Source organism: Pelobates fuscus, chromosome 9 (assembly GCF_036172605.1).
Source record: "Pelobates fuscus isolate aPelFus1 chromosome 9, aPelFus1.pri, whole genome shotgun sequence".
Classification (NCBI taxonomy): Eukaryota; Metazoa; Chordata; class Amphibia; order Anura; family Pelobatidae; genus Pelobates; species Pelobates fuscus.
In genome coordinates this window covers 25,754,518-25,780,397 of record NC_086325.1, presented here as the reverse complement: position 1 = coordinate 25,780,397, position 25,880 = coordinate 25,754,518, and the positions used below count along the sequence as shown (strand labels likewise).

The window sequence follows — 25,880 nt, the reverse complement described above, 5'->3', positions numbered from 1 at the left end:
GTAGATTCCAGCTACCGAACAAAATACCGTATGAGGGACCACCTAGGAGCTGGAGTGTGCCGTCAATTAACCGCCCAGAAGCTGCGGTTAACCGCAGCTTAATTGAGGAACGCTTGGTGGCCTTTGTTCGTTTGCCGAACACATGGCAGCGGCCATTTTAACTCCCGAACGGCCAGCGGTGTTCAGCGCTCCAACTTAAGAACTGAAAATGGACACTTTATTGCGCGAGCACCGCTGAGCCGCCAGCCTCCTTACCTCAGCATTCGGTAGTGGAACCGACTGCCTGTTCATTCGGTAGTTTGACCGTATGAACAGCCTCACCCCAGATAGCCATGCCATGGAGCCTATTCGTGTAACGAAAGACTATGTGAAAGACTTTGGCTCCATGGCGATTGAACTATATGTATGTGATCTGAGCGCCATTCGGTAATAATGTGCGCTCAGATCTAAGCTATCTGGGGATATATTGCATGTATGTGTTTTGTGTACTAAATGCATCAATAGGTAATTTTATGTCTTTTACTGTCTTTTGTCTGCCATGTGGGTAATGGAGTTTTGCCTCTGTCCTTGGAGATAATTAGATTCCTTCCCCAATTATCTCCAGGGCAGAGAGGAGGGATTGTGAGGCATTGTGGGAGGTAACTCATGTGTGATTGGTGTATTGTGTAATTACTGTAAATCCCTCCCTTGCATGGGAGAATCCCTTATAAGCCTGTGTGTGAATAAATCAGTGTTGTTGCTGTTTAACCCTGAAGCTGAAGTGTTGTCTCATTCTTGGGGGGAATTTGACAGTATGCCGATTGCCAGGAGTGTAAGCTGTTCGTATTGCTTTTCCTGTTCGGCTGCTTCCAGGGTTCGTGTGTCTGCTGTTCGAGAGTTGGTGAATACGTGCAGTTTGGAGTTCGGGAGGTTGGTGATTGCAGTAGCTGCTGGTCTATCTGGAAGGGGATTATCGCCTAAACGTTTTTTATCCTCTTGGGGGCGCAACGGTCCGTTACAATTGGTGGCAAGCGGCGGGATCATTTCCACAGCCCAGAAGGACAGCTACAAGGCAACACCATTCCTTGGATTACAAATTGAGGGCAACGCTAGTACCCGTACAGCGACCCTATCTACTAAGGAACCAACTTCAGCAAAGCAAGCATGGCACCCAGCTACACTCAGGAGGCGTTTGACAAAGAGTATGCCTCGCGGATGGCTCTCGTTACATTTGTCCCCTCTGAGAAATTCGTGCAGTTCGTAAGGAGCCATGTAGACAAGTACCTGCGGTTCATGGCAGATCCAGCCAAAGATATCGGTCGCCCTATCCGGTGGCAGAGTGCGTTACGGGGACTCAAAGGGGTACCCCAGGGAGCAGAAGGTGTCGTCCTTCCTCCCCAGCGGCAGAGTAAGTCCCAGGGAGCTGAAGGTGCTGTCCTTCCTCCCCAGCAGCAGTGTGTGTCCCAGGGAGCAGAAGGTATCGTCCTTCCTCCCCAGAGACAGTGTGTATCCTAGGGAGCAGAAGGTGCCGTCCTTCCTCCCCAGCGGCAGAGTAAGTCCCAGGGAGCTGAAGGTGCAGTCCTTCCTCCCAGCGGCATATTGTATCCCAGGGAGCTGAAGGTGCAGTCCTTCCTCCCCAGGGGCAGTGTGTACCCCAGGGAGCTGAAGGTGTCGTCCTTCCTCCCCAGCGGCAGTGTGTGTCCCAGGGAGCAGAAGGTGCCGTCCTTCCTCCCCAGCGGCAGTGTGTGTCCCAGGTAGCAGAAGGTGCTGTCCTTACTCCCCAGCGGCAGTGTGTAGCCCAGGGAGCTGAAGGTATCGTCCTTCCTCCCCAGTGGCAGTGTGTATCCCAGGGAGCTGAAGGTGTCGTCCTTCCTCCCCAGCGGCAATGTGTACCCCAGGGAGCTGAAGGTGTTGTCCTTCCTCCCCAGCGGCAGTGTGAAGCCCAGGGAGCTGAAGGTGTCGTCCTTCTTCCCCAGCGGCAGTGTGTGTCCCAGGGAGCAGAAGGTGCTGTCCTTCCTCCCCAGTGGCAGTGTGTACCCCAGGGAGCAGAAGGTGCCGTCCTTCCTCCCCAGCGGCAGTGTGGGCTCCAGGGAGCTGAAGGTGCAGTCCTTCCTCCCCAGCGGCAGTGTGTACCCCAGGGAGCTGAAGGTGCCGTCCTTCCTCCCCAGCGGCAGTGTGTACCTCAGGGAGCTGAAGGTGCCGTCCTTCCTCCCCAGCGGCAGTGTGTCCTAAAGGGAGCAGAGACCGTCAGTCTCGCACCCCAGCAGCAGGACAAAATAATGAAAGGGGAGACAGCTGGTTCCCCTCTCCACCAGCAGAGCAAGTTTCAGAGAGAGGAGCTTGCTACCCCCTCTCCCCAGCGGCAGTTTACAGTCCAGAGAGAGGAACTTGTTACAACCTCTCTCCAGCGGCAGCCTAGCCCACCAAGGGGAGATGTTACGCCCCCCAACAGTGCAGATGGGACTGGAGTCTCTGCACTTACAGCACAAGGAGTAAGGATGGTCGATCCTGTCCCCCAGCCAGTATCCAGAGGGGAGACAGGCTCCAACCAGGCTACTTCCGCTGTAGCACTAGCATCAGGGCAGAGTACCGCTGATCTCTGCCCACTCAGCAACCCACCAAGGCAGCCTAACAGTTCCCCACACAGTTGTGGTAAGGCACCTGGACATGGACAAAGTTCTCCTCTACCCAGGTGTAGTAACCAGTTATTGTGGGTGGGCTGTACTGATGTGTCTGTGTTGTGGGTGGGTTGCTGGACTAACCAGGGCCCTGACCGGCAGGAGGTCAGGTACCCTGTTAGTCTAATTGGTAAAGGGGAGAAGTGTGGCGAAACCAACCTCGCCACTATGAACTGGAGAAGCCTGGTTGCTCGCCTGCTTCCTTTAGACTATGGACCAGACTTGAAAAAGGGTTATTTTCCCTGCAGAAAGGCTTGTTCGTAGATTCCAGCTACCGAACAAACTACCGTATGAGGGACCACCTAGGAGCTGGAGTGTGCCGTCAATTAACCGCCCAGAAGCTGTGGTTAACCGCAGCTTAATTGAGGAACGCTGGGTGGCCTTTGTTCGTTTGCCGAACACGTGGCAGCGGCCATTTTAACTCCCGAACGGCCAGCGGTGTTCAGCGCTCAAACTATGGAACTGAAAACGGGCACTTTATTGCGCGAACACCGCTGAGCCGCCAGCCTCCTTACCTCGGCATTCGGTAGTGGAACCGACTGGCTGTTCATTCGGTAGTTTGACCGTATGAACAGCCTCATCCCAGATAGCCATGCCATGGAGCCTATTCGTGTAACGAAAGACTATGTGAAAGACTTTGGCTCCATGGCGGTTGAACTATATGTATGTGATCTGAGCGCCATTCGGTAATAATGTGCGCTCAGATCTAAGCTATCTGGGGATATATTGCATGTATGTGTTTTGTGTACTAAATGCATCAATAGGTAATTTTATGTATTTTACTGTCTTTTGTCTGCCATGTGGGTAATGGAGTTTTGCCTCTGTCCTTGGAGATAATTAGATTCCTTCCCCAATTATCTCCAGGGCAGAGAGGAGGGATTGTGAGGCATTGTGGGAGGTAACTCATGTGTGATTGGTGTATTGTGTAATTACTGTAAATCCCTCCCTTGCATGGGAGAATCCCTTATAAGCCTGTGTGTGAATAAATCAGTGTTGTTGCTGTTTAACCCTGAAGCTGAAGTGTTGTCTCATTCTTGGGGGGAATTTGACAGTATGCCGATTGCCAGGAGTGTAAGCTGTTCGCATTGCTTTTCCTGTTCGGCTGCTTCCAGAGTTCATGTGTCTCTTGTTCGGGAGTTGGTGAATACGTGCAGTTTGTAGTTCGGGAGGTTGGTGATTGCAGTAGCTGCTGGTCTATCTGGAAGGGGATTATCGCCTAAACGGTTTTTATCCCCTTTTGAGCGAAACGGTCCGTTACAGGGCCTACCACCACCAAAAAGCAGGCGCAGAAAGGAAGGCCGGCGCACACCAAGAAGCACCCAGTATCAAGGCTATCGAACGCTACAGACACCAACTTGGGCTACAAATACACGACGACAGGCCGCAAGCACCCACAAAGGCGACTCCCAAGGCACAAGCGGGACGCCACAGCGCGGCATCCAAAATCTACACGACGGACCTACAGAACCCACTTACCTAGCTCACTGGGGCAGAACCGGAGCCTTCCCAGACCACAAGCCATCAACAGGTTGTCACAAGCTCAACTCCACGCATGAACCTGGACTGACAACCCCATCGAGCCTCCCAATGTCGAGACATCAACAGCCCGCACCAAGAACATACCTAACGTGGGCATCGGCTGAAACAAAACTGGACTGATCAATTGAGGTGAGCGGTCACTGGCTGAACTGACCACTAAGAGCCGCACAGGATCCAACGGTCTCCTCCTTAAGTGACTGATGTGCTGAGTAACATGCCAGTAACCTTTAATTGCACTGCTTTTCTATGATTATAAGCTTAGACAGCCATTAGGCAAACTTGGGCATCTCTCTCTACAATTCTACACCCTCATATTACCTGCCTAGACCCACAGTTTAGCTTGTTTACTACACTTATGCCAATTAGCCAGCATGTTACTCAATGTTGATTAGTGCAGATGTCTATGCAGTCCCATGTATAGTGTTGCTCTCTCTATTTAGCCTGACTTACACAGACCTCGTTTATATTTACCAAAGCTAACTCGTGACTAAACTAGTACAAATGCATGACATGTGCACAGACGTTATTCGGCATGTGCTAATAACATAAATAAAACACTGACACCGCTTATTCTGTTGGAGTATAACGTCCACAGCTTTATTAATTATTAAAATATTTAAATTAACAATTTAGGGTCATTGTCAACAGTAATAACTTTGTTCCGCTCTATCCCCAAATACCCCTGACAATGACCCTACCAAAACAATACAAACATAACAATTGATACATAACAAATAATACCTGGCCTACCAAAGAGGCCCCCAATATTTGTTTACCTGCAGGGGTGTACCCAGACACCCCTACACCCCTAGGTTCGTCGCCACCGACGGGCTCGAACCTACCAAACACTTTAACTCCGGCCTACTCCAGCCTAGACCTTGGCATAACACTTTCCTAACCCACAAATTACCAGTTTACCCAAGCCCTATTTCCCACCGCTGTGACCAAACGGGAACTACCACAAAACCTAGGGAGGGAGGGAGGGACAACTCACAGGTAAGGGCAGCTCAAATTAAACTGGCCTAAACTTAAAATGGCTGCTATTTAACTCACCATACTCCGCCCCACACCAGGCTAAGCCCACCCCTTGACCTTCAGCTCACCTGCCAACTTTCTGGCCCTGTCAAGGCCCACTCCCCCCCTGCGTTGCTCCGTGGGCTTCAGACTAACCATAAAAAAGTGCAAGTACTAACATACCCCTGATTGTTGAAAATGTTATGCAAAAGCATGTGGATTGCCTTTGGGGTAGCCCATGCGTGTGTTATATCCTTTGCACGACAAAAATAAAGAATTTTTAAAAAAATTATGTTTTAGTAACGTTTAAGTAAAAAAAAAAAAAAAATATCACCCCTCCTTTACCCAGTCTTAATAAAAATTAACCCCTTCCCTGCCAGTTGATCACTGCCTACAGTGATCAAAATACAGATCACAGTATTATACTGTAATCTAATGACTTTTAACAGAAAAAATGTGCATTAGATAAGTTGGCGCAAAAAATTAAGATAAAATATAAATAGGTTTGCAGCACCCACAATTTACCCAGGTAATAAGGTACAGAAACAATCACAAAACAGAAAAGTGCTGGTGCGCATACATATGTACAAAACCCCTCAAGTGTTGAGAAGTATTTACAAACAGATGATACAGTGCAAGCAAGTGTGATCCCTTATAGGGTGTAGACACATATACCAGGCAAAGGTACATACAGGGGTATTGCTGTACTCAGCCGACATAGCTTAGCAACATATGACGTATTATACAGTCGTAGCACACATACGATTTGCTAAATATACTGTGCAAACTCACTTTGTGTGTCAAAAAGGCAGAAGAAATGCTTATTACCACTACACTAGGTACAAGCTAGCGGAAAAATTATCCCACGCTAAGGTTCAAAATATGCCTTTTGAAATACCCTGGTATGTCTTCTTTAAGAAATGGTATGCCTTTATAGTGTAGTTGTAATATGTAGCCTGCTCAAGTGCTCCAAAGTGGAACACGGACACATCAAAACCCTCCATGAAAATTCACACTTAAAAAACTTAACTTGTCACGTCTCTTTTACAGCACTGTAACTTCACAAAATAGTGTCTAGGTCATACATTGGGCATATTGTTTTACTCAGAAGACTTAGCTGAGCATAATTTGGGGGGGTTGAACTTAGTGGCACATTTGAAATGTACAAAATGCCCAAATAATTTTTTACCACATACTTTGGCATATATTGGTGAAAAAATGGGGGCATGTTAAAGCACAATATGCACCATATGAGATACCCTGGAGTGTCTACTTTTACAAATGGTAGGCCTTTGTGGTTTTTGTGGAATCCGCCTCTCAAAATTCTACTGTAAATGTTGAAACGGACAGGTCTCCTATATGGCACTGTAGCTTCACGAAATAGTGCCAAAGACATACAATGGGGGGTATCGTTGTACTCATCAGAAGTAACTGAACACAAAATAAAACTTTGTACAGAAATAGCACACACCAACTTTACAAAATACACATGAGAAGTTCTTTGTTATAAGTTTGTGCGCCAAAAACCCCCAAAAACTAAATTTTACTCCAATATTTAGCAGAGATTGGCGGTAAAATGGCTACGTAGAAAGTGTCAAAACAACCTTAGGACAATAGCCTGTGAGGTCTACTGTATATAAATATATACTTTTGTGTGGCAATTTTGTTTTCTTTTATGGCTATTAAGCTTACAAGACAAACATACCAAATTCTAAAATCGCTCCACATTAAAAGTTCATATTACTCCTTGTGCTTTGTGACCTGTAACTACCAAAAAAAACCTTAAAATCCCAGACACATTATATATTCTGTAAATCAGAACAACTAAATGAATTTATTTTTAATTACTTTCTTTAACCTGCACTAATTAGGCACACATTATTATTGCAAAAACTGTACAAAAAACATATTTCTTTTAATAATAAGCATTTATATATATGTATATATGTATATGTGTTACATTAAATTAAAGCCCTTTCTGTCCTTTAAAAAACAGTATATAATATGTGTCGGTGCAATAAAGAGAGATGCAAATTGCAGTTGAACGCATACAGCAAGAAAATGCAAAAATTGCTTGTGTCATTAAGCGTAAGACAAGCTTCTGAAGCTGTGTCCTTCTGGGGTTAAATATACATAGGGATTAAGGGGAGAGCGCAGGTACTATATATTGGGGCTGATATACTGTAGTCGTTGTTGCCGCCCAGGAGTGATGGGAGTGAGCGCAGGACTTTTCTTTCTGTATTTGTATAACTTCGGGTTTGTCTTTGAAAACTCTTCTGATCGAGTTTTGGAAGGAAGCTATGAAGGAATATTTATACAGACTACACCAGATACAGAGGTTCAAACTTTGTTATTGTGTGTACGTTTTTTTTTTTTTACAGTTATGTTTACAGTGATGTGATGTTTTTTATTTTCCTTTGTTGTAATTATAGTGTCCATCTACCCTTTGTTACACTAATGATATCTGAACATTTAAAGGATTAGTTACTAAAATGTGAATTATTGAGAATTTGAAGCTCAAACCTAGTTGTGTAGTCGGACTAGAATCCCCAATATTATCTGGTTACTATAGGCTGGCAGTTAATTCAAGGAGATGTTGGCCAGCAAAACTGGAACAATTTTTAGTATAAATCTTGGCCTATGTATCTCTGATTAAGAACAGAAGAAAGAAGTGGGTTGTCCCAACTAAATAGAAATCTGTGTGGCTGTAAACTTCAAAACTCCACTGCCTGATAGGTACAAGAAGGTGTAACTTTGTTTTATAAGCAAATATCTGATGTAATGTCTGAATCAGATAAACTCATCACATGAGTATGCTCTTGATAGCCCTTGTTTTCACATTGCAAGTGTGTTGTTTGTATGACTGAATGCGTTTGAGGCAGGGTTAAAAGAGGAAGTGTTAATTGTTTTACTATACTGTTCAATAAACTATTTATTCATCAGCATGTCACGTTACAAAGCAATCAACTTGTAATGTATTTATAATACGTAAATAGTGCTCCCAACTTGTGCCGTTACAGTCCATAATGAACGCGGCGGGAAAGCTCATCTTCCTGTCTGCCCGCACCTCCCATGCCTCACCCTTCTGTCAGTCCCTACATTGGCTTCCTATAAAATATAGAGCTCAATTTAAAATTCTGGTTCTTGCTTTCAAATCTCTACATAATGCTGCTCCCACCTATCTATCCTCCCTTATGCACAAGTATGTCCCGTCTAGGCCCTTACGATCTGCTGAAGACTTACGTCTAACTTCTGTCCGTACTCCCACCTCTGATGCCCGCCTTCAAGATTTCTCGAGGGCTGCATCATTCCTGTGGAACTCGCTTCCCTTCTCCGTTAGAGAGCAAAAAAATGGGTCGCAAGAGTATACTGAGAACGGGCAGCAGCTGAAATAGCCTGCCCATCGGTGGGTCCCCGCTCAGATCTCAAGCTGTTTTTTTGCTCATCTTGTGCCATTACAGAGAGAACATTTCTGAAACATATCAGACTGGTCCCACCCATACGGGCAGTCCAGATCCGAAATGCCAGCAAGTTCTCTCTGCACGAGAGCTCCTCTAGCGGCTGTCAATGAGACCGCCACTAGAGGCTGGATTAACCCTCAGTGAAACATAGCAAATACTAGAGGGACCTGGCACCCAGACCACTTCATTGAGCTGATGTGATCTGGGTGTCTGTAGTGGTCCTTTAAGTGTATGTGTATCTGCATGCACTGGCGTACAGAGTAAGCGCCCAGACGATCTTTACAGCCTTGTTTGGCATCATCAGTGAGGCATAGCTGATATCTCCTCCGTTAGATTCTCACCCAGTCTCCACTCCTTCAAAAAATCGTTAAAAACTCAGTTCTTCATTAAAGCGTATCAATTAAACTGTTAATAGCTCCCAACTGATTCCTCTTCTGCAACTGTCACTAGTCTAATACTATACTTACCTTTTGTGTCATTTTACCCCACTCCCTCTAGCGTGTAAGCTCATTGAGCAGGGCCCTCAACCCCTCTGTTCCTGTGTGTCCAACTTGTCTGGTTACAACTACATGTCTGTTTGTCCACCCATTGTAAAGCGCTGCGGAATTTGACGGCGCTATATAAATATAATAATAATAATAATAATAATATACAATGTCTTGAAAAAAAAATATGAAAAAAATACGTCAAATAAACTGCTAACTTTGTATTAGTTATGGTCAGGGACAATAAGCTGAGTTATAGTAGTGGTGTGCAGTGGCATACATGCCAGCATGTATAGTAGTGGTGTGCAGTGGCATACATGCCGGGGTCGCGGCTGCGAATGGGCTGGCCCACAAGGGGGCTCGGCCGCCCTGCGACCCGGTATGTACGCCAGTGTGGCCAGCCTCTTCTCCCGGGGGGCGGGCGAGGGAGCATTCTGACGTCATGCTCCGGCATCAATACGTGGTGCGCGAGGGAGCTGAACAGGGAGCACTCAGGGGAGAGTGCTCCCTCGCCCGCCCGCCAGCCTGCCCGGTGACCGACCGTCCAGCAACACTACTGGACACCAGGGAATCCCCTCAGCACTTCCAAAGGTAGGGAGGCTGGGGGATTAATTTTTTTTTTTTTAAAAGTGTGTGTGTCAGTGAGTGTGTTACTGTGTGTGTCTATTAGTGAGTCTTTGGTGTCTGTTAGTGAGTGTGTGTTTTGTAAGTGAGTGTGTATGTATGACTGTCACTGAGTGTGTGTCTGTCAGTAAGTGTGTGTCTGTTAGCTAATGTGTATACATCTGTTCGTGAGAGTGTGTGTGTCTGTGTGTCTGTTAGCTAGTGTTTATGCATCTGTTTGTGAGAGTGTGTGTGTCTTCAGCACTTACCTTTCTCCAGCGCAGGACTCCCTTTGCACTGGACATCCCTCAGCCCGATTTGCCTCTCAGCTCCGAATGCACATGCGCGGCAAGAGCCGCGCGCGCATTCAAACCGCCCATAGGAAAGCATTACTCAATGCTTTCCTATGGACGTTCAGCGTCTTCTCACTGTGATTTTCACAGTGAGAATCACGGAAGCTACTCTAGCGGCTGTCAATGAGACCTCAGTGAAACATGGCAAAAACTAGAGGGACCTGGCACCCAGACCACTTCATTGAGCTGATGTGATCTGGGTGTCTGTAGTGGTCCTTTAAGTGTATGTGTATCTGCATGCACTGGCGTACAGAGTAAGCGCGGGGGGGGGCCTCGGATCAGTTTTCGCACCGGGGCCCCATGGGAAATGAAAATTTCACTGGTGCACATGTCTAGGGGAAATCGTAGATCCCCAGCTGGCATCCTTGGAGTTGTACGTCAGAGATCTACCTATAAACCACTTTTGCACTAGAGGGGGGCCCCACAAAACTTTCTTGCACCAGGGCCCTCTCTACATTAGTTCTGCCACTGTGTCTCCTCCTTCAGTTTCCCCTCCCCCTCCCTCTCTCCCATACAGCTCCATCTTCCTCTCTCCTTCCAGTTCCCTCTCTCCTCTTCAGCTCCATATCTGACTCTCTCTCCCCTCCATCTCTCCTCCTCTCACCTTTCCAGCTCCATCTACCTCCTTCTTTGTCTGCTCTCCATGGCCTCTCTCCCATCTCTCCTCAGAACCTCATCTCCCTGACACACACACAGACACACACTGCAGCAAATTTTCATAAATGATTACAGGCAAACCCACCTATGTTAGTGTCCTCTCCTCCCCATATCTGTGGCTGTGAGTAGCCTCCCAGGGTTAAACGTCCGATCTGGAAAATTGTTGGTATCCCAGTGGGCCAGTCTGACCCTGCAGACATGTGTGACTGAGTGACTAGAAGCTAAGCTAGTGGAAATCTTTTGTACATGATAAATTACACTTTCATACCTTGGTTAGTAGAAACACTTGTATGCATGCCTGTTTGGAAAAGCTGATAGTTAAATACATTTTCGGAATGTCAAAAATGTAGAAGTTATCCAAATTAGCCAAAACAATAATTTTATTTACATCTTAGATGACACAAAGCTCTGTAAAATAATACAATGTGAGCAAGATATTACTTTGCTGCAGAGGGATTTAGATAGACTGGGGGACTCTGCACTCAAATGGCAGATGGAATTTAATGTTGAAAAATGCAAAGTTATGCACTTTGGTGTAAAGAATGCACATGCAACGTATACCCTTAATGGAAGTGAATTAGGGATAACAACACACGAAAAGGACTTGGGAATTGTTATAGATAACAAACTATGCAACAATGTGCAATGTCAATCAGCAGTGGCCAAGGCCAGTAAGGTATTGTCATGCATGAAAAAAGGCATTCATTCTCGGGATGAGAATATAATTTTTCCTCTTTATAAATCACTGGTTAGACCATATCTTGAAGATGCTGTGCAATTTTGGGCACCTGTTCTAAAGAAGGATATTATGGCACTAGAAAAAGTGCAGAGGCGGACTACAACATTAATAAAAGGAATGGAACATATCAGCTATGAAGAAAGGTTAACAAATGTAAACTTCTTTAGTTTAGAAAAACGTCACCTGAGAGGGGATATGATAACATTAAACAAATATATTCGGGGTCAATACAAACCATTGTGTGGAAATCTATTCACAAGTCGGACTTTAAATTGGACACAAGGTCATGCGTTTAGACTGGAAGAAAGAAGATTTCGTCTAAGGCAAAGAAAAGGTTTTTTTATTGTAAGAACAATAAAGATGTGGACATCTTGCCTGAAGAAGTGGTTTTATCAGAGTCCATACAGATGTTCAAACAGTAACTAGATGCATACTTGCAAAAACAGAATATTCAAGGATATAATTTTTCTATGTAGGGTGTTAGCGTCTTGATCCAAGGATTAATCTGACTGCCATTCTGTGGTCAAGAAGGTTTTTTTTCCTAGTTTGTTGCAAAATTGGAAGCGCTTCAGGCTGGGTTTTTTGCCTTCTTTTGGATCAACCGCAAAATCAAATGTGAGGAAGGCTGAACTTGATGGACGCAAGTCTCTTTTTAGCTATGTAACTATGTAACTATATTACATAATTTAAAAGAAAATAAATGAAAATACTGGTGAATATTTTTTTGTCTACCAGATATCATGTAACTTTTTTTGCTTTGTAGAATTTTTGTGTTTGGTTGCTACAAGCCCATCTGGGACATCCTTACATGATAAGTGCTCTTAATAAATATACCATAACAAGACAGCTAACCTTTAGCACTGTAGATAACGTATGACGCATTTCCCATGATGCCGTACAAGGTTACAAAGGTTAGCAATTATGCCAGTAAAAACAGGAACAAGAGTAAGCGCTCTTTTTTACGTTAAATGCCAATAGTTCACAATTAACACGGCCAAAATGGTGTGGAAGCAAATTGGTCTTCATTGTATCACACTAATCTAATCTGCTATCACAAGTCAATCTATCATATCAATATTTGTGTGAATATTTTTGCCAGACATTTTCTTTGTTTTGTAATGGATGAAGTAAATGTTTTGTAAATGTTCATCCCATTAGCTCTCCAGATCTCCAAAAAGTTCAATACATTTGAAAACTGTCATATTATGGTACTTAGTCACAGATTTCCTGATTTACTACAATTATCTGGAACGGAAGAAGATGACCGCAAGGTGATATACACTGTGCTTTGGATAAACTTGCCGACATTAGAAGCTAATATCCAACATGGCCGTTTTGGCAAAATTCAGTTGTTATTTCAGGAGAATTAAACATTTGCTAAACTCAGTACCGTATATACTCGACCCGAATATAAGCCGAGGCCCCTAATTTTACCCCAAAAAACTGGGAAAACTTATTGACTCGAGTATAAGACTAGGGTGGGAAATGCAGCAGCTACTGGTAAATTTCTAAATAAAATTAGATCCTAAAAAAATTATATTAATTTAATTTTTATTTACAGTGTGGGTATATAATGAATGCAGTGTGTGTGTATGAATGCAGTGTGTGTGTATGAATGCAGTGTGTGTATGAATGCAGTGTGTGTGTGTATGAGTGCAGTGTGTGTGTATGAGTGCAGTGTGTATGAGTGCAGTGTGTGTGTGTGTGTATGAGTGCAGTGTGTGTGTGTGTGTATGAGTGCAGTGTGTATGAGTGCAGTGTGTGTGTGTGTATGAGTGCAGTGTGTATGAGTGCAGTGTGTGTGTGTGTGTATGAGTGCAGTGTGTGTATGAGTGCAGTGTGTATGAGTGCAGTGTGTATGAGTGCAGTGTGTGTGTGTGTATGAGTGCAGTGTGTGTATGAGTGCAGTGTGTATATGAGTGCAGTGTGTGTATGAGTGCAGTGTGTATATGAGTGCAGTGTGTGTGTGTGAATGCAGTGTGTATGTGTATGAGTGCAGTGTGTGTATGAGTTCAGTGTGTGTGTGTGTGAATGCAGTGTGTATATGAGTGCAGTGTGTGTGAATGCAGTGTGTGTGTGTGTGTGAATGCAGTGTGTGTATGAATTCAGTGTGTGTGTGTATGATTGCAGTGTTTATATGAGTGCAGTGTGTGTGTGTGTGAATGCAGTGTGTGTGTATGAGTGCAGTGTGTTTATATGAGTTCAGTGTGTGTGTGTGTGTGAATGCAGTGTGTGTGTGTGTGTATGAGTGCAGTGTGTGTGTGATGCAGAGTCTTGGTGGGGGGTGGGCATTTTTATTATTATTTTTTAATTATAATAATTGTAATTTTTTTGTTATATATTTTTTTATTATTATTACTTTTTTTTAATATTATTATTTTTAATATTTTATTTTATTATTATTATTTTTTTTTCACCCCTCCCTGCTTGATACATGGCAAGGAGGGGGGCTCTCACTCCCTGGTGGTCCAGTGGCATTGGCAGTTCAGTGGGGGGGAGGGAGACTGTCAGAGAGCACTTACCTCTCCTGCAGCTCCTGTCAGCTCCCTTCTCCTCCGCGCCGGTCCGTGCAGCTCCTCTGTCAGCTCACACTGTAAGTGTCGCGAGAGCCGCACTATGACCCCGCGGCTCTCGCGAGATTTACACTGGGAGCTGACAGAGGTGCTGAACGGACCGGCGCGGAGGAGAAGGGAGCTGACAGGAGCTGCAGGAGAGGTAAGCGCTCGCTGCCAGCCCCCAGTCTGTATTATGGCAATATAAATTGCCATAATGCAGACATTGACTCGAGTATAAGCCGAGTTGGGGGTTTTCAGCACAAAAAATGTGCTGAAAAACTCGGCTTATACTCGAGTATATACGGTAATTAATGGAAAAAAAAACATGATCATACAGTGTGGTAAATTGGGTAACATCACACCATGCATTAAAAACCGGAATGCATTTTGTGATACCATGCAATGCGGTGCTGAGAATACAGGTGTTTGTCCCATGGTGGTCAACATTGTTTTGCAACTATTTTCAACTGTCACCATTTACTCAATGTTTATTAGGGTAAAATAATGCCATGTTGGGGTTCTCCCTCTAGACTCTTAGTCTTGGGATTTATTTTTATTTATTTATCCAAAATCTGTATATAATTACAAGCAGCAGTAATCAAATGTTTAAAAAGTAATGGGTGGAAAAAAGCATACAGATTCCAAGGGGGAAGGTGATGTAACTTAAAAAAAAAGAAATATGGTAAGAGAGAAAGAAAGGAGTTAGCTAGAAGGGAAAGAATTGGGAGAAGGTGGAGGAGATAGAAGCACGGCACTGCCGCTAGGGAAGAAGGAAAGACAATCAACGCAATCATCTAAGATGCATCCGGACCAGTACATTCTTCCCTCTTCCCATAAATACTTTTTTTGTGAAATTAAGGGATCTCGTTCCTGACATTAATTTATCCTTAAGGAAGTTATCTTTTATGTTATAATGGACAATTGCTAGCGGGGAAGCTCTATCTTTCAAACAAGTCTGGGAGGGAGCTCTTCGAGCAGCTAGCATGATCCTACTGAAGAGCTTCCGCTCATGGGAGTTAAAACCATCAAGGAGTATTGAAAGCAGAAACACCCAGGGATTTAGGAGGTGTGTCTGGGAAAGATGTATGAGGCTAGATTACTGATCTTCTCCCAAAACGGCCACAACTTAGGACATGTCCACCACATGTGGTGGAAGGGACCTCTGTGCCCATATAGTCTCCAACATACACCAGATCCAGTTTTCCCCAAGTGCAATAATTTAACTGGTGTAGTGTGCCAGATAAAAAGTATCTTAAAGGCTTGCTCCTGCTAGGTAATGCAAATGGAGGACTTGGAGTTAACCCATTCCCCACCCTCCAATGTTTCTCCTAGTTCCTGCTCCCATGGATCTATGTATTTGAGCTTACCCCCATTCATAAGAGTTTGTATATAGATAATTATATAACTGGGAGATCTATATTTTAATGCATAGTGTTTCAAATAATGTAGGGGTGTGTGAGCTACCTGTTTTGTGTCGCCCCCAGGAAGCGAAAAATCCCATATTTTGTAGATATCTATAAACGTCACCCAGGGTTAGTCTGCAATATTTTTGCAATCCAGAAAAGGTGATAAAAGTATTATTATGATCAGGGCCGGACTGGGAGAAAAATTAGTCCCGGGCATTTTTTTATTACAGCGGTCCACTAAGAAAGGGTGTGTTTCATCATCACCAATGACAAACACGCCCCCTCTCAAAGTGAGTATGTTGGGTCAATGCTCTTCCAGGGCAGACCATACGCAGAACTCTGCTAAAGAGCTCTAGCATGAGAAAAAAAGCCCTGTATTTGTTCTGCACAGTGCAAGCAAATTTAATAACATGCTTGCACTCTGTTTCCTTGCAACTTGTCTCTATAAATGGGATACCAGAAGACAAAAGGGCCAGGAAAGAGTATTGTGCATGTGTTTGGAGCCTGCTTGTGGGATTGCATGTGTGTAGAGTGAGCTGATTGTGGTGTGGTATTGTGTAATAAGGTCAGTTAAAAAGGTCGGTTTTAGTCGTGTTGTGTTTTTGGTGTAATGTAATGCATATGTGGCTAGGGCAGGGCCGGATTAAAGCACAGTGGGCCTGGTGCTGACAATTATGATGGGCCTAATTACGGAATCTTATCGACCAAAAACACTAAAACAGTCATACCTCCCAAGCGTCATGTATCTGATGGAGTTGGTGTTGGAGGGAAACTCATAGGATGCAGCTATAAGAAAACACACACTCTATGCTAATCTCTCTCTAATTTATGCTTTCATCTTTCAAGTAAATCCATACCCCCTAATAGCAGTGTCCAGTGAAGCAGGAAGTCAATGGGCGGGGTAAAAGGGTGGGCCACTGGTGCGAATCACGTGACCAGACCTGCCAAAAGGGGAGAACATGCCCAAAAAGGGGGCATGTCTTTCCAAAGAATTTGAAGGACAGCCTGGCATGAATGCATGTCAGGCTGCCCGCCAATCCTGCAAGCTGGCCAACTAAGGGCAAACTATGCAGGCAGCACCCTGAGCTTGACATAAATGCGTCTAATGATGCGCTCACTCCATGCTTTCTAAGGACTGTCCCCTAGCACTCGCTGGTCCACTTGTCTCCTTATCTTCTTACTAGCAGGCAGAAGTTCCTGGTATATAGTCTGAGACAGAGAAAAGGTGTATGTAGTGAGTGTAGAAGAAAGGGGACATGCCGCAGTGTTAGAGAGACCAACGTCTGCATTACCTAAATTAATTTTATTGTCAGCCAGTCCACACAAGTTTTGTTCCCATACTTAAAGGGACACTATTGTCACCAGAACAACTACAGCTTATTGTATTTGTTCTGGTAAGTAGAATCATTCCATTCAGGCCTCTTGCAGTAAACACTGTCTTTTCAGAGAAAATAACTCCACTGGCCACTCCTTGGATGGCTGCTAGAGGTGCTTCCTGGGCAGTACTGCCTATTGTGCAGCACTGCCATTCAGTGTCTCCACCCTCTGCATGCAGACACTGAACTTTCCTCATAGAGATGCATTGATTCAATTTATCTTTATGAGGAGATGCTGATTGACCAGGGCTATGTTGGACTTGTGATGGCTCTGCCCCTGATCTGCCTAGTTAACAGTCTCAGCCAATCCTATGGGCAAGTATTGTAATTTGCTCAGACCACCACTTCTGATGATGTCAGCAGACAGTCAGTTCAGAGGCAGAGCCAGCAGCTGCAGACTTGAATACAAGTTATATTTTACTATACTTAGGGAGGTTTTAACATAATAGGGTCAGAAATACATGATTGTGTTCCTGACCCTGTAGTGCTCCTTTAAGCAAGAGTATGTGAAGAGTAGTTAGGGTTGCCACCTTTCTTGGGAAAAAATACCAGCCTTAATCATTTGTATAATCACAAGGAGCGACATCAGAGAAAATTCTGTAAAATCACCAACAAACTACTCACAGTTTGATTCTGCTGTATAGATGGATTGCTCCCAATGTCGCCCTGCCTCCCAGTGTCTCAGTCTCGCAAGTCACCCAGTGTCTCAGTGTCCCCATGTATCGCAGTGTCAGTGTCCCCATGTCGCCCAGTCGCCCAGTCCCCTAGTCTACCAGTGTCTCAGTGTCCCCATTTCTCCCAGTGTCCCAATGTCTCAGTGTGTCCCCATGGCACTAGGATACTGGGGACACAGTGAGACCTGGGGACACTGAGAGACCCGGGGACACTAAGAGACATGGGGACACTGAGAGACCCGGGAACACACAGACATGGGGACACTGGGAGACATGGGGACACTGAGACATTTAGGGAAACTGGGAGAAATGGGGACACTGAGACACTAGGGACACAGACACTGAGACATGGGGACACTAAAACATTTGGGGACACTAAGATACTAGGACACTAAGACACTAGGGACACAGAGACATGGGAACACAGACACTGGGAGACTAGGGGACACTGGCTGGGAGACAGACACTTGGGGACACTGGGAGACATAGGAACACTGGGACATATAGGGACACTGGGAGACATGGGGACACTAGGCACACTGAGACACTAGGAACACAGACACTGGGAGACATGGGGACACTGCAACATTTGGGGACACTAAGACACTAGGGACACAGAGACATGGGAACACAGACACTGGGAGACTAGGGGACACTAGGAGACTAGGGGACACTGGCTGGGAGACAGACACTTGGGAACACTGGGAGACATGGGGGCAGTTGTGGACATAGACATCGGGACACTGGGACATATAGGGACACATGGGGACACTAGGCACACTGAGAGACATGAGACACAGACACTGGGAGACTTAGGGACACTGAGACACTAGGGACACTGGCTGGGGGACATGGGGACACTGGGAGAAATGGGGACATAGTGTCTCCATGTCCCAGTGTCTCAGTGTCTCCAAATGTCCCTATGTCTCACTGCGTCCCCATGTGTCTAAGCATCCCCATGTGTCCCAGTGTCCCCTAGTGTCTCAGTGTCCCCATGTTTTCCAGTGTCCCCAAGTGTCTCAGTGTTCCCAGGTATCCCAGTGTCTGTGTCCCCATGTGTCCTAGTGTCTCAGTGTCCCCTAGTGTCTGTGTCCCCTAGTGTCTGTGTCCCCTAGTGTCTGAGTGTCCCCATATGTCCCTTAGTGTCCCCTAGTTTCTCAGTGTCCCCATGTGTCTCCTAGTGTCTCAGTGTCCACATGTGTCCCTACTGCCTTTCCCCCCATCCCTCACTTACTGTAGAGCTGCTGTCTGGACTCTGTGCTGTGTTGCTGCTCCCCCATGGATCAGTGAGTAGTAGAGAGGCAGGGATATGCTGTAACTTCCTATACCTGCCTCTCTCCACACACAGTGACCCCTACTGGCCCGTGCTGGTATTGCAGAGTAATCTCTATTTATTCTGAGAAAAATACCTGCATTTGTATTGCCGGTATTACTGCAATACCGGCACGGCCAGACAGCCTCAAATACCGGCTGTGCCAGTAAAATACCAGTCAGGTGGCCTATTCCATGGGCCTGGGCCTGGAGCTGCAGCTCCATCAGCCCCTATGTTAATCCGGCTCTGGGCTAGGGGCTGTAGAGAATGTGTGTTTTGGGGATGTAGTAAGTGTGGGCATACAGGCTATAGTGTGTGTGTGTGTGTGTGTGTGTATATATAGGTGATGTAGTGTTTGTAGAGGTTGTAGAGAGTGTGTGTTTAGGGGTGTAGTATGTGTTTGTTTACAATGAATCTAGTGTGTTTATAAGGGATACAGAGTGTGTATTTTAGGAATGTAGTGTGTGTGTGTAGATGGTGTAGTGTGTGTGTATACAGGAGTCTAGTGTGTGTTTGAAGGACCCAGAATGTTTAGGAGATCTAGTGAGTGTGTGTATATAACGGATTCAGAGTGTATAAAGGGATCTAGTGTGTGTATACGATCCAGAGTTGGGTAAGGGATCTAGTGCGTGTCTGGATTGTAATGTGTTTAGGAGTGCAGGATGTGTGTGAGGGGTGCTGTAATATATATATATATATATATATACATATATAAATATGTTTGTACGTATTGTGTGTATGTGTGAGGGGTGCAGTGGGTGTCTGTGAGGGATGTAGTGTGTATGTGAAGGGTGCAGTATGTGTGTGTGATGGATGTGTTTGAGGGGTGCTGTGTGTGATGTGTGTATGGGTGCTGTGTGTGAGGGTGCTGTGTGTAAGTATGCTGTGTGTGATGTGTGTAAGGGTGCTGTGTGTGATGGGTGTGAGAGTGCTGTGTGTAAGGGTGCTGTGTGTGATGGGTGTGAGAGTGCTGTGTGTGAGAATGCTGTGTGTGAGAGTGCTGTGTGATGGGTGTGAGAGTGCTGTGTGTGATGGGTGTGAGAGTGCTGTGTGTGATGGATGTGAGAGTACTGAGTGTGATGGGTGTGGGAGTGCTGTGTGTGATGGGTGTGAGAGTGCTGAGTGTGATGGGTGTGGGAGTGATGGGTGTGAGAGTGCTGTGTGTGAATATTAGAAGGGTTTGTGTGTTTGGGGGGTAAAAAATAAATAAAATAAAAACTAGGCATTATATCCCCCCTCCCATCTTACCTTTAGCCTGGGAGGGGGGATCCGGCATGGTGGTATCTGGTAGGGGGGTTCAGGCACTCTTTCATCCCTGGTGGTCCAGTGGGGAGTGAACTCTAGCCTGCGGGGCTAGAGTTCACTCTCGCAAGATCCAGTCGTTGCCAGGGCAACATGCCCGATCTCGCAAGAGGAACCCGGCGGAGCTGCAAGATAGAGCTCCGCCGGCTCCTCTCCCTCCCCAGCCGCAGGTCTATCACAAGGGGGCCGGTGAGGAAGAACTTTGATCTCCCCACCGGCCCTCCATGGAATACAGCGGGGTCGGCGCTCGGATAGTGCCTGCCCTGCATAGACTGGCAGGGAATGTCCTGTGACCTCCCCTGCCGGCCTCGGCCCATGGCCACCGCGGCCCACCGGGCATTTGCCCAGTGTGCCCAATGGCCAGCCCGGGCCTGAATGATGAAGGACAAATCTTTGCAGGACTGCATTCTCAACACCTAGGAATTTCCCTGTGTCATACCTGGAGGAAAAGCACTGTATTTCACAAATGGTGTCATGGGTGAAGGGGAGGCATCCAAAGAATATGTAAAAATACCAAAGGAAGTGAAACATTATATAAAATATATTATATCTCCCTTGTTATGGGTAATTTGAGTATACAACTGGATATCTCAAACTGTTCAAGGAGAAAACTTCTCATAGTGTATATTATGTTTTACAATTTTAGGTGTACACATATATGCTTTTTAGTGAGCCAGCAATATTGCTCTGTTTGACCGTAGTGGATTGCCAGTATCTCAATCAACCAAAAATGTATTGAACTGATCAGTATTCTCCTCTGTAAGTGTCTTCTGAATTTTCCCTTAACATTCCAATGTAGGTCATGAGGTAAGACACAGGCAGTAGGTGGTTAAAATGAAGTATAAAAAAAATATATAAAATCTTAAGACTATACTTAAAATCATTCCACACAAGCACACGTTTTGACCTGAGTCTTCATCAAGGTGAAAAAGAATGAATGAAACAAATCCCATTAAATGCCCTCCCAAAAGATATTTAAGGGTAAGAGGGGATTTAAAGCAATTTTAAGATCAAAATTCTGGAAATTATATTAATTTCTCTTGTATTTAAAGAAATCATCAATAAAATGTAGGCAGTCAGATGACCCAATGAGTGCAGGCTTTGCAGTTGTGAGGTATAGTGGGTAATTGATTGGTATTTCTATACACATGCAAGCACGCGCACACACAAACACACACTGTATGTAGTGTAAACAGTTATCCTAATACTACATAAACACGCATTGTTTTTTTTTTTTTTATAAACTGTTTATACCTAGGTTTTCTAAAAGATTATTTTTTTTGCCTTCTTTTGGATCAACAGCAAAAAAACAAATGTGAAGAAGGCTGAACTTGATGGACGCAAGTCTCTTTTCAGCTATGTAACAATGTAATTACAAGCAATAAATACTTTAAATATTATACATTTACAAACTAACCCAAATTACAAATAATGTATTAACGTATATACAAAATACATAAATAGCCATTTCTGTTCAGTAATTATTTCTGAACACTCAACCATAAATAACCAATATTATTGAGATGTTAATGGAACATCATTTATATTAAAATATAGACACTTGGTTAACAAGCTATAATAACAATAGCCGCATGGAGCAAGTTAAATGTTTAAACTATTGTTATTACGAACAAATGAACTCAGTCCTGGAATGCTGCAACTCAATATTTTGGCATCTAAATAGTCACTGTAACAGCTGGGGCCACTGGAAGCTTGTTTAACAATGTGGATGGTGGACTAGACATGGTTAGACTCTGGACTGCTCATACTTAATGCATGGGTTGTACTTGATAAAGTGACATTTGTGTATTAGCAATGCTGCTGCAGAGGGTAAGGGCTATGGGTTACAGAAAAAGTCCTGTTTTTTTTTGTCAAACCACTACAAAATAGCCCCCCTCCCCGCCCCCTTTTACCAATTTTTATAGATTATACTACATTTTTCCATTATAATTTGTAACATTTCACCGTCTTTCTCTGAAAATAAGACAGGGTCTTATATTCATTTTCCCCTGAAAAAAATCCACTAGGGCTTATTTTTGGGGGATGCCTTATTTCGAGGCAAGCGTGTGCTAGAAAGAGGGTCTACATTCAGGGGAATTCCCCGAACATAGACCAGTTGACTAGTGCATGGAATCCCGCGAATCTATGGGCGAGGAAACTTCCCCGAACATAGGTTAGCAATAGAGATGTCCCGAACAGTTCGCCAGGAACTATTCGCCGGCGAACATAGCTTGTTCGCGGTCGCCGCGGCGGGCGTAGATATGCGATGTTCGGTCCGCCCCCTATTCGTCATCATTGAGTAAACTTTGACCCTGTACCTCACAGTCAGCAGACACATTCCAGCCAATCAGCAGCAGACCCTCCCTCCCAGGCCCTCCCACCTCCATGACGAATAGGGGGCGGACCAAACATCGCATATGTTCACCCGCCGTGGCGACCGCGAACAAGCTATGTTCGCCGGCGAACAGTTCCTGGCGAACTGTTCGGGACATCTCTAGTTAGCGAACTAGTGAATAGCGACTATGGCTTATTTTAAGGGTAGAGCTTATTTTAGGAGCGCCCTCTCCCCCCTCCGCGTCTCCCAAATAAGCTAGGGCTTATTTTCAGGAGATGTGAAGGAACATTGCAGCAGTTCAGATAGTGCTTACTCAATTTCTAGAAAATTTACCACAGGATTGCTCATTATACATAACCACCATACGTTGCCTTAGTATACTTGCTACCATCACAAATAATTCAGCCATTTCTTTCTTTCAATCAAAACGAACTGCCAGAACATGATAGAATTCACATTCTTGACACATGAGTTAAAATTTTAACATGATTTGTTTTTTCATAAATTTCTAAAATGTTCGAAAAAATTGTGCAATATGTTTTTTTCTCAGCTGCTTTTTGTACTTCTCCAACATTTTAAAGGGGTTCTTCTTTAATATTTATCAAATTCAAAGTCAGGTTTTTCATTTCTTTCGTTGAGTTCAAAGGCAAGTAACCAAAGGCCTTCATTGCCCCCTTGCAATATTTTTCAATATTTTTTACCATCTTAAAATCCAGTTCACCCCTCCACTTCTGAATGACTTTAGCAGCCTCCCTGGAGAATGACAAAAAATCATTACGTTGTTTTATATCATGATGGGTCATGCTATATATCCATTTCTCCAGATCTGATGTCAAATGAAGACCTGCATACTTGAAAAGTCTTTTGGCATTTGCCAAAGGCTCCATTGCAAGATCTTCATGGCGTATGAGCATATAACGCCCCTGACTGAAAATTCCAGATGACTTGGCTTCCTTGTAGATGGCAACCTGGCTTTTGCAGATCTTCATCATGACTTGATCCTGGTTGAGCTTCTTTCCATCCATTCCATCTTTAATGACAATATTGTCATCTATACTGAGATAATATTTTCCTTTTTTCCTTGATGCAGCCACAGCTCTTGGGTCTCTCACCAGATGTAGGATCTTCAAGTTCAATGTAGGGTCCTGGAGGAGAGGCAGAAGGACAGAAAAATCGAAGACCCTCACAGTTTTTATCACCACATGACTGTAAGACCTACATGACTCTTCCATCTTGTCTAGGGAAGCATTCCCACAACGATAATGGCAAGTTGTTTGGTCATAGCTCTCTAAATGAATTAAAGATGAGCAAGCAGGAGGGGAGCAGAGTGCTCGACTCTCAGAAAAGAAGTCTATGTGCGAGATACGCTGTGCCCTACTGGGGAGATATGGGTGGAGAGGAGATACATTACAGTTAAAGAGTGATCGCAGCAGGTCCCTGACAGTATACTGAAGTAGCTCAGCCGACTCTTGGTTTAATCTCATCCAGATGGGATGCCCAGGTTCATATAAATAAAAGACATCATTGTGCTGATTGAAGATCTGTCCTAAGAATGAAGAACCAGAACGCCAGGAAGAGACAATAAGGAGGTGTACCTTTTCCCTCTTAGAAGTAGGGGAATGTAAGATGGAGATGGAGTAATCATTTAAAGAAAGGAACATAAAGAAAAATAAAATAATACAATTTAACAGGAAAAAGAGTATAATTCCCCGACGGAAAGTCATGGTGAGGAGGAACCAGTAGAGGAAATTATGTTAAAAAGAACAAAATTCTGGAGAAAAAGAATAGAAAGAATAAATGAAAAAAAAAATTAACAAAAAAAAACAAGAATAAAGGTCGGCAAAGCAGTGCAAGAGATTGGCAACAAAGATTTTGTAAGAAATTTAATTGAAAACAGAGAGGAAAATGGACAAAGAGGAGAAAACAAAGAGTGAAACAAATTAATACATAACTTCCGACCAGCGGGCACTGCAGATATATATCAACTAAATTATCTACGAATTGCTCAAAATCTGGGTAAGCATTAGGGGAATTGTAGTTCACAATCATGTGCAGTATCGAGGTTAGATAATAATTACATATGTACACATTTCATTTAAAAAAACAGCAAAATGTGACATTTTTAAATGTGTTGATGCTGTGAAAACAATTACTTAACCCCTTAAGGACCAAACTTCTGGAATAAAAGGGAATCATGACATGTCACACATGTCATGTGTCCTTAAGGGGTTAAAGAGACAGTAATGCTCATTTATATATTCTGATGATATAAAGAGTGAGTTTATAGAGCTTTACATTAGGGTTTAACATCAATATTATGATCAGTGAAGCTTATAAAACCACACACTTTAAGGCTGTATTGAAATGTATGTTAATTTTCCTTTAAATCCAAAACAAATGATTTGGAAAGAGATCAAATGCAGTCCAAACTTTCATTTCAACTCCCTACACATCACAGTTTAGTGAATAAAGCCCATTGCTAGGATTTCAACGCTAGTATAGGAGTACCAGACGTTTGGTCTGCTCCTGTAAAAACAGATTTAGGGGAGTTTCAGCACATGAGTTAATTTAAGGGCAGCTGTGACAATGAGACATTTAGTTTTTAATATAATAATCATATTATCAAGTTTTGAAAGGAAATAGATTGTTTTTTTAAATTAAGTAACAAACAAAAAAAAATCATCTCTGCTTTTAGTAAATGACCTGATCCTAGAGCCATATACATACACCCTGGGACAGACTGTGTTTGAAAACATACAATTAGTTGGGATGGTCTCTGTGGAGTCCACATATAACGTCGGATTCCAAACTCTGTCTGACCCAAGGTGTATGTATATGGCTGTAGAATTCTGTCATATACTAAAGGTAGGAATGATATTTTCTAATTTATTTATTTTTTTACATTTAATTCATTAAAAAAAAAAATCTCTTTCCTTTTCAAAACTTGATAAAAGGATTAATATATATATATATTTTTAAATAGTATTACAGTGACAGTTGTTATTTAACCTATACGTTTTAGTTGTCATCACAGCATTTTATTCCAAAAGGATTTAAAATTAGACTGTACTTGATCAAAACTGCTAATACCTAGACAAATCCACTTACCTGATTTACTGCAGTTTATTTAAATATTACTCCTTATTTGTTAAGGAAAGATGAGCCGTTCTTAAATGTTGTATCTACCGAGAGAGACACAGAGTTAATTAATCCTTCTATGTAGATATCTTCATGTGTTTTCCTTGTAGAATGTTCTTGTCACACAGATATTGCAGGTGAGATCACACTTTGCTGATAGCTGAAAAACTGTACATCAGATTAAACCTCTTGAAAGTCAGAGAGGTAGGGAGGGACAGGGAGAGTAGAATTATGACTGCATGCAAGAATGTGTTGTAAGTCAATGTAAGTCATT

General features: G+C 43.8%; 1 protein-coding gene and 1 long non-coding RNA gene across 2 annotated transcripts in view; both read right to left on the bottom strand.

The window, feature by feature from the left end:
- Positions 1 to 25,880, bottom strand: part of LOC134572575 (uncharacterized) — a 398,726-nt gene that overhangs the window by 368,913 nt on the left and 3,933 nt on the right. The window lies entirely within an intron of this gene.
- LOC134573522 (carbohydrate sulfotransferase 6-like) lies at positions 22,650 to 24,198 on the bottom strand. Its single transcript, XM_063433298.1, has 2 exons — positions 22,934 to 24,198; positions 22,650 to 22,883 (listed from the first exon to the last, which is right to left on the bottom strand). Exon 1 carries the CDS (start codon positions 24,190 to 24,192, stop codon positions 23,044 to 23,046), a length of 1,149 nt encoding a protein of 382 aa, XP_063289368.1. The 5' UTR covers positions 24,193 to 24,198; the 3' UTR covers positions 22,650 to 22,883; positions 22,934 to 23,043.

Coding starts and splice junctions, on each gene's coding strand:
- LOC134573522 (XM_063433298.1), bottom strand. CDS start 24,192: ATGACTTTCCGTCGGGGAATTATACTCTTTTTCCTGTTAAATTGTATT.